This window comes from Ursus arctos, unplaced genomic scaffold (assembly GCF_023065955.2).
Source record: "Ursus arctos isolate Adak ecotype North America unplaced genomic scaffold, UrsArc2.0 scaffold_18, whole genome shotgun sequence".
Classification (NCBI taxonomy): domain Eukaryota; kingdom Metazoa; phylum Chordata; class Mammalia; order Carnivora; family Ursidae; genus Ursus; species Ursus arctos.
This window is the reverse complement of record NW_026622852.1, coordinates 33,993,412-34,008,858: the sequence shown is the minus strand read 5'-3', so window position 1 is coordinate 34,008,858 and position 15,447 is coordinate 33,993,412. Positions and strand designations below refer to the sequence as shown.

General features: G+C 36.9%; 1 protein-coding gene across 1 annotated transcript; it reads left to right on the top strand.

Moving 5' to 3' along the window:
- Positions 1–7,996: 7,996 nt before the first annotated feature.
- Positions 7,997–13,522, top strand: LOC130544039 (olfactory receptor 13C3-like). Its single transcript, XM_057313633.1, has one exon. The coding sequence runs from the start codon at positions 8,469–8,471 to the stop codon at positions 9,420–9,422; it is 954 nt and encodes a 317-aa protein (XP_057169616.1). The 5' UTR covers positions 7,997–8,468; the 3' UTR covers positions 9,423–13,522.
- The last annotated feature ends 1,925 nt before the right edge of the window (positions 13,523–15,447 follow it).

Below are 15,447 nucleotides of genomic sequence, written 5' to 3'. Positions count from 1 at the left end.
CCTGATGAGGGGCTTGATCTTATGACCCTGAGATCATGATCTGAGCCAAAATCAAGAGTTGGACACTCAACCAAATGAGCCACCCAGGTGCCCCCCCTTTTTTCTTAATATATGCATTTATCACTATAAACTTCCTTCTAATAACTGTTTTTAGCATCCCATAAATTTTGGTGTGTGATGTTTTCCATTTTCATTTGTCTAAAGATGTATTTTTAAAAATTTTTTCTTTGACCCCTTTATTGCTCATGAATGTGTTGTCCAGTTTCCACATGTGTAAATTGTCTAGCTTTCCTCTTGTTGATTTCTAGTTTCATACCATTGTGCTCAGAAAAGGTACTTGGTATGACTTCAGTCCTCTTAAATATGCTTAAACTTGTTTTGTGTCCTCTCATATGCTCTATCCTGGAGAATATTCTGTGTGCACTTGAGAAGAATATGTATTCTATTGCTCTTAGATGCAGTGTTCTATATATGTTTGTTAGGTCCATTTGGTCGAAAGTATGACTCAAATCCAATGTATCCTTATTGATTTCCTATTTGGATGATCTATCCATTGCTGAAAGTGGAGTATTGAAGCCCCTTATTATTGTGTTATTGTTTATTTCTCCCTTTAGATCTATTAGTATTTAAATAATATATTTAGGTGCTCTGATGTTAGGTGCATGTATATTTACAATTATTAAATTTGCTTGATGAGTTGACCTTTTAAAATTTTTTTTATTTTATTTGAATTAAACTAATTAATATATAGGGTATTATTAGATTCAGAGGTAGAATTTGGTGATTCATCAGTTGTATATAACACCCAGTGCTCATTACATCATGTGCCCTCCTTAATGCCCATCACCCAGTTACCCTATCCCCCCCACACCCCTCCCCTCCAGCAACCCTCATTTGTTTCCTATGGTTAAGAGTCTCTTATGGTTTGTCTTCCTCTCTGATTTCATCGTATTTTATTTTGCCCTCCCTTCTCCTATGAGCCTCTGTTTTGTTTCTTAAATTCCACATATGAGCAGAAGCATATGATAATTGTCTTTCTGACTGACTTATTTCACTTAGCATGATACTTTCTAGTTCTACCACGTCATTGCAAATGTTAAGATTTCATTTTTAATGGCTGTGTAATATTCCATTGTATGTATACACCACATCTTCTTTATCCAGTCATCTGTCGATGGACATCTGGGCTCTTTCCATAGTTTGGATATTGTGGACATTGCTGCTGTAAACATTGGGGTACAGGTACCCCTTTGGATTGCTACATTTGTATTTTTTGGGTAAATACCTAGTAGTGCAATTGCTGGGTTGTAGAGTAGCTCTATTTTTAACTTTTTGAGGAAACTCCGTACTGTTTTCCAGAGTGGCTGTACAGCTGTATTCTCACTACCAGTGTAAGAGGGTTCGCCTTTCTCCGCATCCTCACCAACATTTGTTGCTTCCTGATCTGTTAATTTTAGCCATTCTGACTCATGTGAGGTGATACCTCGTTGTGGTTTTGATTTGTATTTCCTTAATGCCAAGAGATGTTGAGCATTTTTTCATGTGTCTGTTGGTCATTTGTATGTCTTCTTTGGAGAAATGTCTGTTCATGTCTTCTGCCCATTTCTTATCTTTATAATTGTTGTTTTGAATTCTAGTTCTGACGTCTCACTTATATCCACATTGATTAAATCCCTGGCAGTGAATACTGCCTCTTGTTCTCTCTTTTGGGGTGAGTTCTTCCATCTTGTCATTAATTCCAGAGCAGAATATATGAGAGAGAGAACAAAATACAAAAATAGCACAACACCACCACCAGCGAAATATACACTAAACAAATCAGAAGAGTTCAGAAACTAAAAAAGAAAAAAGAAAACAAAATCAAACAGAAGGTGAACAAAACAGAACAATAAACTAGATCCTGGTGTGTTTTGGTCTGTTTGTTAAAAGAAACTAGATCACGGGATGCCTGGGTGGCTCTGTCAGTTAAGCGTCTACCTTCAGCTCAGGTTATGATCCCAGACTCTGGTTTGGAGTCTCCAAACTTTACAGAGTGCTGTGGTGTGCGCCCTTGCAGCTATTCCCAGCAAAAGGAAGGAGGTCTTGTCGTGGCTCTGACTTTTGCTGGGCCCCTGCTCAGAGACTGGTCGCCAGACCGTGCAGCTGTTCATGGTTTATGGCAACATCCTGCAGAAAGCCCACGCCTGGGCTCGCTGTTTACAGCTGGCTTCCGTGGTCCCATGCTTGGGAATTCTGCCGTACTCAGGCACTCCCATTCTTTTTGTGACCCCCGGGGATCTTGAGACCACACTGTCCCACTTAGGATTCCGCCCTGCTTTGCCACCTGAACACCTTTCAAGTAGGGACATCCCCCACCAGAGCAGACTTCTAAAAGTTCAAATTTTGTGCGCCAATGTTTATATTACTTTATGGTACCCGACTTATGAGGCTCCCACCCCTCACTGTTTATCTTCCGATATATTGCCTCGGATTCACTTTTCCACACCTCCTACCTTGCAAAAAGTGATCACCTTTCTATTTGTAGAATTGCAGTAGTTCTTTTCTTAGATCCCCAGTTGAGTTTGCGGGTGTTCAGAATGATTTGATAGCTATCTAGCTGAATTCCAGGGACCAGACAAAATTAGGGTCTCTTACTCCTCTGCCATCTTACCTCTCTCCAAGTGAGGTGACCTTTTTATCATTGCATAATGACCTTCTTTGTCTCCCATGACAGGTTTTGTCTGTTATGTCTGATGTAAGTATAGCTACCCCCACTCTCTTTTGGTTTACACTTGCATGGAATATCTTTTTCCATCCTTCACTTTAAACCTAGGTATGTCATTAAAGCTGATATTAGTCTCTTATAGACACAGCATAGTTGGGTCTTGTTTTTTAATCCATCCAGCCACTCTGTGCCTTTTGTTTGGAGAATTCAATCCATTTATGTTTTAGGTACTTTTTAATATGTACAAATTTACTAATGCCATCTTATTAATTGCTTTATGGCTTTTTAATAGTTCCACTGTTCCTTTTTTTCTCTCTTGATGCCTACCTTTGTGGATTGGTGATTTTCTTTGATGGTATGTTCTGATTTTCTTCTCTTTATCTGTTGTTAATCTACTACAGCTTTTTTGCTTTGTGGTCACCACGCAGCTTACATAAAACACCTTATACGTGTAACAGTCTATTTTACACTGATAGCAACTTAACTTCAATTGCATACAAAAACTGTACTAGTTTACTCCCTCCCTTTTATGTTTTTAATGTGACGATTTATCTCTATTTATATTTTGTATTCATAACAAATTATAATAGCTACAGTTATTTTTAATATAAACTCTTTTCCTTTAACCTCTATACTGTAGTTTAGTGCTGAACACACCATCCTGTTACAGAATTAGAGACTTATGAATCTATGTATTTATCTTAACTTGTGTATTGTATATTTTTATATGTTTTCACATTACTAATTAGTGTTCTTTCATTTTGGCTTGAAGAACTCCTTTCAGCATTTCTTGTAAGGTGGGTCTAGTGGTGATGAACTACATCAGCTTTTATTTGTCTAGGAAAGTCTTTATTTCTCCTTCATTTCTGAAGGATAACTTTACCAAAACTCAATGTTAATATCTACAATATAGGTCAATAGATTTTGCTAAAACACTTTACTTCATTAATATGTTATCTACCTATCAGAATTCATGCCCCAAACTATCCATTCTAGACTTTTTTTTTTTTTTTTACTCTTGTGGCCTTAAATATGAATTCAGCTTTGTCCTGTGGGTTTATTTATTTGTATTTTTATCTGTATTTCTTTTAATTCCAAAAAGTTTGGCACTGGCATCCTGCATGAAATTAACTTAATCCAAAAGAATGCATATAAGCAAACAAGTTAAATGATTAACTCACGGAAAATATCTGTTTTATTTCATTTATCTAGGTGATTTTTCAACTCTAGCATTTCATTTTGATAATTATCATTTGAATTACTAATTTCTTACATTGAATTAACTCTACTTTGGTAAGCATATTTTGAACTAAAACACTCACATTTCATAAAGCTAGTTTTGTGAATATTTGCCCCTATTTCCAAAAGTTACATGAGTAGGAGAATGTCATTTCATTTTTGAGCTGAGTTCAAGCACAATTTATTCCCAGCACCACTTTTAATTGGGTCTGTGGGACACTGTCCCTAACACACCAAGAAGTTTGTCCATTCCATAGATCTCTCATTCCAACTTTAAATTGCTTTGGGAATTGGGGAACAATTACAACAACTGTTGCATAATAAATACTTACTCTTCCACATCTGTGGAATCTGGCATTGTTTGTTGAACCTAACCTTAATTCAGAATGCTGACATAAATGCTAAGAAGAAACTAACTGGGTCTTCTAGGATATGGTATATCAGTATACAGGTGAGCCTTGAATACCATGACACTGTACCTTTTCAATCTATAGTTAAAGCTGTTATTAATATGAATTTGTAATGTTAATAAGCTGGTACAATACAGACACCATTTCATTATCATCAAAATACAGCTGTGAATCATTATTATTGTTAGTATTTCATCATCATTCATATAATGCCTGTTAATCCTTAAAGCAATTTCCTGATGCTATCTCATTTCCTGACAATATCCTTGCAAGGAAAGTAGAGCAGGTATTTTTATCACTATTTTACAAATGAGAAGACTGAGGCTATAAATTAGGAGCATAGAACCTCAAACAAAAGACGTTTATTTTAGTCTGAGGCAGTTTTCCCCCATGTTAAACCCATGTCATATGTATATTCTAAGGAGTATTAGGTGATCCTCTATTTTTACAGTGCATAAACTGTTAATTTTCTGTATAAGATGGCAGCTTGCTAGTGCTGCCTGAAAGATACTTTTAAAAAATTAAAACCTGCTACAAATTAAATATGACATATTGAAGTTTTCCCAGTCATTAAGCCACAAATACTACATAGGGTAATTGCTTAAGAGTTTAGAAAGTCAGCCTTTGTGTATTCAGTCAATCCGCCCATCTATTATATGCAGCCACTGTGTTAAGCTTAGGTGTTAGAGGGAAGAGCCAGACAAGCTCCTTCTCCTGTGTCTTTTGTTATCTCACAATATAACAAGATAACCAGTTTAAAGAGAGCTGGGAGCAGAAGTAGGAAGACAAGTCTGGCTCAAGAAGGGTTTGACTTAGTGAGGGGTTTCCTGCCTAAGAGGGAAAGACTGGGAGCTGTTGGCAGGGAGAAGCAGGTTAGGTGGCCTCAGATGTGTTGTCTGGAAGTTGTCTGGAACAGGAAGCCAACAGGCTTTCCAGGCCTGGACCTTTGGGTCCTACCTGGAACGTCTCCATGTAGCCTAGTAAGTCAGTGTCTTCCTGTGCTCTTCTTTTTGCAGTAGTGACTGGGTTGATTAGAGTGCTCATGTCCCTTATCCAGTGCATCGTCTGACCAATTTCTGATCTGAGGAGAATTTGATTTATTATAAGAAGTAGTGTAGAATAATTGTAGAATAATTGCCCCTTCCCTCGGGCACTGTTGAATGAATATACTCAATTTGTTTTTGTGACCCCAATATTTCTACAGTTCTTACCGAGTATTCCCTTTTGTTGATAATTTCTATACAATTTTAATGATACCAGTTGGACATACTAGTAAAATAAAGATAATGGGCTTTGGCTCTTTCCTCTTCTCATTATTTCAACTGAACCAATTTCAAGGCACATAGGATCATGAAACAAGAGTTGACTACATAAATGGAATGAAGATCTTTCTTCTTCCCTACCTCTCTCCTCCCCTCCACTTTAAAGAAGTTCTGGACTTAACCTGAAAAAATTAAAAATTAACAATCTCTTTGTGGCTATTTTTTCAACTCTAAAATTGAGATCTTTATTTTTTTTTAATTTTTAAAAATATTTTATTTATTTATTTGACAGAGAGCGTGTGCGTATAAGCAGGGGGAGTGGCAAGCAGAGGGAGAGGGATTGTGGGACTCCATCCTAAGACCAGGAGATAATGACCTGAGCTGAAGGCAGACACTTAACCAACTGAGCCACCTAAGCACCCTAAAACTGAGATTTTTATATTCCCTTGTCTTTCTCTTCAGAGTTGAAATATTTCTATTATGTATTCTTAACTAAAATTTTCCTGTACTGAGAATCCTTTTGTCAAGTTGGACTTCTGGCTCCAAGTAATACCTGTTCTATGGTAATTTTCCCAACTACTCTCCCATGACAAACGAAGTGGTAGAGTGGGAGAAGAATGGCTTTGCTGAAATTCTCAAAACTACTAACCCACAGGAAGCCTAAATTTGTGACTTTGCCCAATGTCAAATCTGGTGGTGATTTTGGAAAGATCAGTTTTTACATCTGGTCAGTAATTAGTGACAACCCCGTTAATCTACATACCTTAATTCCTTGTGTTACATTTCTAATAAAAACTCTCATAAAATCATGGTATGATGGCAATTTTTGGAGAGTACTAATATCACAGGGTCTAAGCCCTCAACCCATGCTCTGTGCTTTGTAATGATGGACCCCTTCCTTACGAAAAGAAATGTCAAATTCTCTGCCCAACTTTAGAGACTCTCTGTGTACCTAGTGTGCTTTCCTTTTCAGATGTGCTTGCCACCATCCCTCCACAGAAATTCCCTTGCCCAAAAAGGATGTGCTCTGTTTACTCCTAACTTTGGCTCAACTTCTCACTTTTGGGCTACACCACTTCTCTTTTCTTTTCTTCCAAACCTGTCTGATTTTTCCCATGTTTCCAGATCTGGCCCAATTCTGAAACACTTCCTAAGTTCTCCCTCGCCTGACTTATTTCTCCTAAACTTCTTCCTTCTGGGAAAATTGATAATTTTTCATTCAAACTTCATAATGTAATTGTATTTATGATGTGTTTTCATGTACTTTTTCTATATCCCTAACTGAATTGTGAGCTTTGTAATGGCAGACACTTTACATTATTCTTTAGTTTATCCTTACTGTGCTTGGAATATGACTAGGTTTAAGGTAGGCTGTCTGTAATATTCTAAAACTATTGTAGTAGTCTGGCACAAGTTTAAACTGCTTTTTAAAAAAATGTGTCTTTTAATAATATTTTTTCTTAAGAGTCTATAACAACATGATATGAATTTGGAGCTTTCTGTAAAACACAAAAGTATACTTATTTTCCAGATTGGCATGCCAATCCATAATAAGGCAAAAGAAAATCAGTTTAGATCAGAAAAATCTGGATACTTTGTCAATTCAGTATAGATTAAACCCTTGCTACTCAAGTGCTTTCAAGACCTTCTCGTAAGTACTACCTGCTTATGAGAAATGGAGAATCTCAGGAGCTGCCCTGAACTCTAAAACAGAATCTAAAGTTTTTCAAGATACCCAGATGATTCATATGTATATGAAAACCAGTGAAGCTATAAACTAGATATATATGTACTTTTAAGAATCTCTATGTCCAACTGTGGGGCTTGAACTCATGACCCTGAGATCAAAAGTCACATATTCTACCTACTGAACTACCAGGCACCCCTATGAACTAGACTGGATCTGAGCCTTGAGCTCCACTTTATTACTTACTGTCTGGTTAACCTTGGACAAGCTCCATCTTTTATATTTGGGGAAAAAATGGGGCTAATATAAAGAATGATTATATTTTGTAAAGTATAAAATGATGCATATACACACATATATATATATATATTGTATATATATAATATATATATATAAAACACTTAAACCTTATTACTATTTTCTTAGGTTGACTTAAACAAGTCAAGGTACACTGTGAAGCTACAGAATAAAATAAGTTAGAGACTATGTAATGTTCTCCAAAGATTGTAACATTCATGCAGAGCTGATCTATGCAGTGGTCTTGTCCTAGAACAGTCACATAAGCTACTAAGAGGGGGCTGGAATATGAGATCAACAACTAACTATATTTAAACAGACATTAAATTTTATTTTATGCTATCCAATATATTATTATTAAATGTCTATAAAATGTACAATTTACTGACTAACATAAGGAATATAGTGTCAGGCATAGAAAGAGATATATAGCAAGTTGCTGTGAAATCATGACCATGATGTCATGGCTGAATCCCATTTCTGGTCCTTGCTGAGTAGACTTTGCCATCTCCACTGCTTGCTTTCTCAGACAGAGGAAGTCAGGCTCATAGTTGGTAATTAGTCAGGAGTTTTAGAAACCTTAACACAAGAACATGTTAACAGCAGGAAAGGTTACTTCTCTATGTTTGTCTGATCATAGGTAGAGCTTCGCATATTAGCAGTGGGCATCAGCACTTCCATCATTCCCAATTTCACTGCTTCCTAGTCACACACATTGTTGAAGATGACTGGATGTCAGAGCTTCAAGCAAACACTCCTTATAACACCATCTAAAAAAATGAATTGTTCAGGTAATTTGTAACATTTGTTTCTTGGCAGTGAATATATTTTGTATTAGAGCTTCACTTGGCATCCTAAAAGCAGATGACATGGATAAAATTAATCAGACATTTGCATCGGAATTTATTCTTCTGGGACTCTCTGGTTACCCCAAATTTGAGATCATTTACTTCATTCTAATTCTAGTAATGTATCTAGTGATTCTAATTGGCAACGGTATTCTGATCATAGCAAGCATCTTTGATTCCCGTCTTCACACCCCCATGTACTTCTTCCTGGGCAACCTCTCTTTCCTGGACATCTGCTATACCTCCTCCTCTGTTCCCTCAACTTTGGTGAGCTTAATTTCAAAGAAAAGGAACATTTCCTTCTCTGGATGCACAGTGCAGATGTTCTTTGGGTTTGCAATGGGGTCAACAGAATGTTTCCTTCTTGGCATGATGGCTTTTGATCGCTATGTAGCCATCTGTAACCCTCTGAGATACCCTGTCATCATGAGCAAGGTGGTGTATGTACCGATGGCTTCTGTGTCATGGCTCTCTGGTGGAATCAACTCAATTGTGCAAACATCTCTTGCCATGCGATTGCCTTTCTGTGGGAATAATGTTATCAATCATTTCACATGTGAAATATTAGCTGTTCTTAAGCTAGCTTGTGCTGACATATCCCTCAATATTATCACCATGGTCATATCGAATATGACATTCCTGGTTCTTCCACTGCTGGTCATTTTTTTCTCCTATATGTTCATCCTCTACACCATCTTGAGAATGAACTCAGCCACAGGGAGACGCAAAGCCTTTTCCACCTGCTCAGCACACCTGACTGTGGTGATCATATTTTATGGTACCATCTTCTTCATGTATGCTAAGCCCAAGACTCAAGAATTGCCTGGGGAAGACAAGTTTCAAACTTCAGAGAAGCTCATTTCCCTCTTTTATGGGGTAGTGACCCCCATGCTAAATCCTATAATCTATAGCTTGAGAAATAAGGATGTAAAAGCTGCTGTAAAATATCTTCTGAACCAAAAACCTATTCGGTAAGTATTTCCTATACAGAAAATGCAGGTCTTTGTGTAATAGGCCTGAAGATGGACTCCTTGGTCAATTAGTAAAAACCTTCTTTGGAGAAACTATGATTAAGGAGAGATATTTTTATTCTTCCCCTTCCCTAGTCCTGTTCAGCTAGAATTACTGACAATTGTAGTTCACTTTCAACTCAGTTTCCAAAATGTCCTGATCTAGAGCTTACAAGCATGGTGAATTCCATTAGAATCTCATCCTTGGTGATATCTGAAACGAGCGTTTCTGGTGTCCTGTGTGGAAACATAATAGTAAACATTCACACACAGCTTTGGAAATAGGCAAGAGTACAGAATCTGCCATTTACAAACTACCTCAATGACATTGGATAGACTATTCTTTGTAAGCTATAGTTACCTTACTTTTAATAAGGAAATAAATAAAACCGGTTTCAGTGTCATTTAAAGTTTCAATAAATAGGAGAATGAATCTAGAATAGCGCTACTTCACAGTGTCCTAGAATTTCAGAATTGAAGCTAAGACTCCAGATTGAGGACTAAAAGTTACTGCTGAGCACCTCTTTTACCATAAGCTAATAATTAGGAGAGCTAAAATCTCCTCCTAAAAGTCACTCTGTTAATATAAATCGTACCGTCTTTGCCTTTCCCCCTATACCTATATAAAAGAGAAGCTCGGGCCGAGGGAAGAAGTAATCAAGGGAGTTTTCTACCTTATGGGGTGTGCACAGTGGGTGGTGGGAGACATTTCTCTATAGTCCCTGTGGAAGAATGGAAAATTGTTTTTTCCAACTCAAGTGGGAGAAAGGCTGCAAAAGAGCTCTTTAAGGTTTGGGTTCCTACAAAGAGAGCCTGGCTTCTGGCTTGATGAGTGGAGGCCTGCAGAGTTCTCGAGGCTGCAGGCTGGCAGAGGAGCTAGTCTAGAAGGGGGAGGAAAGTGAGTATTCTCTACCAAATAAAACAGAAACATTTCAAACCTGCCTGAGGTGTTCTTACAGGCTCGAAGGAGTGGTAAAAACAATGGCTGTGAAAATAAAATCAGTTCTTACATTTTCCAATGTGTTGAAACTCTTCAGTAAGTCTATTATGGTTTTTTTCTTTTTCTATTCATTCCTTGTCTAGAAGGTCATTGCCGAGGGCAGGGTATCTTTGGGCCACACCATCTATCTTTTCTGTTATCTCTTAGCCCACTGTGATAGCTGGACTTTGACTTTATTTCCTACTTAATATTCCTCTTGTTTTGTTTTGGAGCCATGATGTAACTCTGTATCTCCTACTTAGAGTCTTCATTCTTTGCCCGTCCACTCCTCGGGTTGACCTAAGTTTCTACCTAAATGATCTGGTCACTGAATCCTGCTGTTCTGTCCCACTAGGAATGAAGTGTTGTGTCACTGCAGAAAACCTCCAGCTGCTGCTCTCTCTTCTGGGTTGGATCACATCAGTGTTGCTTTTGGTTCTATTCAGAAAGGCATACCCTAGACCCTGTGGGTAATGGCTGTTGAATTTCTGGCACTTCTCCCCTCTTCCCTCCCCACTAGAAGCCCTGAATTTGTATCTGACCCTTGTTTAATTCTCTTTAATTTTTGGTATGTGACAACAAGGTTTTAGGCATGTAAAAATGTTATTTATATTGTTTAAACCAACTCCTTAGCACCTTAATTTTTAATTGTTTCCTGCATAATATCGAGAATGTTAGCATCTTATCATCAGGCTTATATCAAATTGAACCATTCACCTGATATAATATTCCATAGGTACATAAAAATGGGTTAAATGGGGCTTTGATATAAATAAGAATGATCATGTCTATCAGTCATCAGAAAGATTCAATGATAAAGTTGCCCTCCCGGGAAAATCAGAAAATTTCCAAGAGATTAAGTGTATTATTTTCTGATTAATAAATATTTTTTAAATTAAAAAATTATTTTAAAATGTTTAAAGGGATGCCTGCGTGGCTCTGTTGGTTAAGCATCGGACTCTTGATTTCAGCTCATGTTGTGATCTCAGGGTTGTGACATTGAGCCCCAAGTTAGGCTCTGTGCTCAGTGGGGAGTCTGCTTCTCTCCTTCTTCCTCTCCTTCCCCCTCTACTCCCTCCCCATGTTTGATTGCTCGCATGCTCGCACATGCACACATGTGCTCTCTCTCTCTCTCTAAAATGAATAAATCTTTAAAAAAAATATGTAAAAAATGTTGTCTTTATAACCATCTCCTAAAGATATCATTTTCAATATTTGTCTTAGTCATTAGGAGTCATACATTTATCATGTTTTTACTTTGATACTTTTATGCACTATGAACAGTTAAGGTTAAAGTTTGTTTTTGTTTTGTTTTTTGATGTACAATACCTATGGTTTCAAAGGATAAATTTTTTAAAAAAAATTTCTGGGTAATCTTTTTTCTTTTTTATGTTATATTAGTCACCATACAGTACATCATTAGTTTTTGATGTAGTGTTCCATGATTCATTATTTGCGTGTAACACCCAGTGCTCATTACAACAGGTGCCCTCCTTAATACCCATCACCGGGCTAATCCATCCCCCCATCCCCCTCTCCTCTGAAACTCTTAGATTGTTTCCCTGGAGTCCATAGTCTCTCATGGTTCCTCTCCCCCTCTGATTTCCCCCCTTCAGTATTCCCTTCTTTCTCCTGATGTCCTCCATGCTATTCTTTATGTTCCACATATGAATGAAACCATCTGATAATTGTCTTTCTCTGCTTGACTTATTTCACATAGCATAATCCCCTTCAAAGGATAAATTTCAAGAGGTAGAGTTCAAAGGGCAGATGATGTGGACTTTTTTCCAATTTCTAGCTAAATTACTCTCAGAAAGATATTACCCACCCTAAATACCATTATAAGAGTTTCCCCCAATATGTTTACAGCTCTGTTTATATATACACTTACACATACATATTTATATCTTTATTTATCTATATATACACATATTTGTATTTTTTCTTTAAAACATATTTTTGGAAATTTCATTTTCAAATATTTAACAGAAGAGTGAGTAATTTAATAAAATCCCTTGTACCAATCATACAACTTATATTATTACACATGGTCAGCCTTCTTTCATCATTATCTATCTTCTTCCTCAGAGTATTTTGTAGCAAATCCTGGCCATAATTACATAATTTTATCTATGTATATATTTATAAATATAAAGACTTTATAAATATAGAGAATCCATCTCCTGGGGGGCATAAACCATGAACAATGCCTTCTGCAGTTAAACAATAGAACAGCGCTGATGAGGACTATGAACCATGAAAAGGGCACATGAGCTACGTAAAAGACATTATTTCTCAGGCCAGTGGGTTGTTGCCGTGCAATAATGCAGGCTGTGTATTAACTGATTTTCTAAATTTCAAGAGAGGGCAGATTTTAAAATTAAACATTGCAGCACTTACCCAGAATCAGGTATTTTGAAGAATACATTAGGCTTCAGAGTGTATACTCATGTATGGCTAACACCTTCCCATAAAGGTATAGGATATGGTCCTGCAGGAGGAAGGCATTTCAGGCCAAAAAGGAGAGTTCTGAAACTTCAGTTGTACCTCCCAGGCCAATGTTGTGCAACTGTCTCTTAGAACATTTCAGTTAGTGTTGGTTTATATATACAACATGTTTCCATTAGCTTCTTATTGAGTATGTATTTTGTACTCCAAAGGTTGATTTCCCCATGATACTATAATACAGGTAGTAGTAACCACCAAATATACTTTAGAAAATGCCAAAGATCTTCCCATTGGCTCAACAATCACTTTCCCTTCTTTTCACTTTTTGTTTCTTATTATTCAGTTTATCCTCCTTGGGGTAGGATGTTAGGTTCAGCTAGAGGATGAACAATACTACCAGCAGCAATTTAAATATGGCCAATGATTCCCATTTTTCTAGTCTGCTATAGAGAGTGGGGTTGGATAAGTATAAGCATATAGGTTTGTCTCATTGACCAGGTAAGAGAGAGGCAAAAACCATTAATAAGGATTATCCAATGGGAAAAAAGATAGTCTCTTCAACAATGTTGGGAAAACTGGACAGCAACATGCAAAACAATGAAACTGAGCCACTTTCTTACACCATACACAAAAATAAATTCAAAATGGATGAAAGACCTAAATGTGAGACCTGAAACTATAAAAATCCTAGAGGACAAAACACACAGTAACCTGTTTGACATCAGTTGTAGCAACTTCTTTATAGATATGTCTTCTGAGGCAAGGGAAACAAAAGCAAAAATAAACTGTGGGACTTCATCAAAATAAAAAGCTCTTGCACAGCAAAAGAAATAATCAACAAAACTAAAAGGTAACCTGTGGAATGGTAGAAGATATTTGCAAATGACATATCTGGTAAAGGGTCAGTATCCAAAATATATAAAGAACTTATAAAACTTAATACCCCAAAAAACAAAGAATCTAACTAAAAATTTGGCAGAAGACATGAATAGACAATTTTCCAAGGACGACGTGCAGATGGCCAATAGACACATAAAAGATGCTCAACATTACTCCTCACCAGGGAAATGCAGATCAAAACTACAAAGAGATATCACCTCATACCTGTCAGAATGGCTAAAATCAACAATACAACAAACAGCAGGTTTCGAGGAGGATGTGGAGAAAGGAGAACCCTCTTGCACTGTTGGTGGGAATGCAAACTGGTGCAGCCACTGTGGAAAGCAATATGGAGGTTCCTCATAAAAATAGAACTGTCCTGCAATCCAGCTATTGCACTACTAGTTATTTACCCATTAATCCCATTTTTTAAAAAAAGATGAAAGAAGGAATGATTTATATTATCTTTCTTTTAGGAATGTGGGCAGTAATATTTAGATGTATTGTCATGTGTCATGTTCAAAAATTGAACTCATAAATGCCATCCATGTCACAGGAATACAGGGTCAACCAAAGAAAAAGAAAATTTCTTAGAAATATAGAAGTTTCTCTGAGTGCCTGTATCATTCCCACTATTTTCTCCATATCTCCCTCCCCAGATATCTCAACAATATAGTCAGTGATGGTCTTCTTTTAATCCTACATATATTAAGTGTTAACACACATTCATTCAGTCCTGAAAACGATCCTTTTAGTCTCTCATCACCCCCCAGTATTCTAAGCAGGGATTTCAATTGTCTATTCCAATTTTCTTTAGTCCACATCTTGTGGTTGAGAATGTATATGATGTTTAATGCTTTGTAACTCATTGAATTTCACTTTTGATGACCAACATTCAAATTAAAATAATACTCTTACTCTAGGCCTTAAATAGTGGCAGGAGTTTTTGCTTCATTTGCCAGGTTATGCAAATCAAATCCAGAATGAGTGTCTCTCTCCGTCAAGACCTGTTATTTACCCAGAAACAAGGGTAATGGGCCAATGTAATCCACTTGCCAGATATGCCTCCTCCTGGATCCTTTTAGAAGGTAGCCCGTAACCACTTTTAGTCCCAGATTTCTCTGCTTACAAGCCTAACAATTGTTAGGTACATTTCCAGATCCTGAGGGAGATAGTAGAATGCATATTTCTTGCACACATTGTTGCATTGCTTGAAACCTTTATGTATTCACATCTCATGTCCCCAGGGGGCCACTTTCCAAAAAGAGAATAAAGACTCCCATTTGTTGTATCTAGTCCTTTTATGAATTCATGTGGAAAATGTAGTGATAGACATAGGTATGCCCCACTTTGAAAATCCTTCTTCAATCCATAGAGTGCCCTATAACAAACCACCCTATATAGGAGTCTTTTATCTTCCAGTCATATAAGGCCTATATTTTCAGACTATATTGCTAGTCCATTAGCTACTGTCTGAAAATCAGTAAAAATTCATACCATATCATTATTGTTATTGTCTGATTCCTCTAATGAATGAGGAAGACTGTCTTTATTTCTTCCTAATTATATAGTAACAATGACTTTGTAATGTTGGAATATTACTTCATCACTTTTACTCCAGTTTCCTTGTTTATAGAGGGGGAAATCTTACTATGATTTTTACAGAGATTTCCAGCTCTAAACT

Coding starts and splice junctions, on each gene's coding strand:
- LOC130544039 (XM_057313633.1), top strand. CDS start 8,469: ATGGATAAAATTAATCAGACATTTGCATCGGAATTTATTCTTCTGGGA.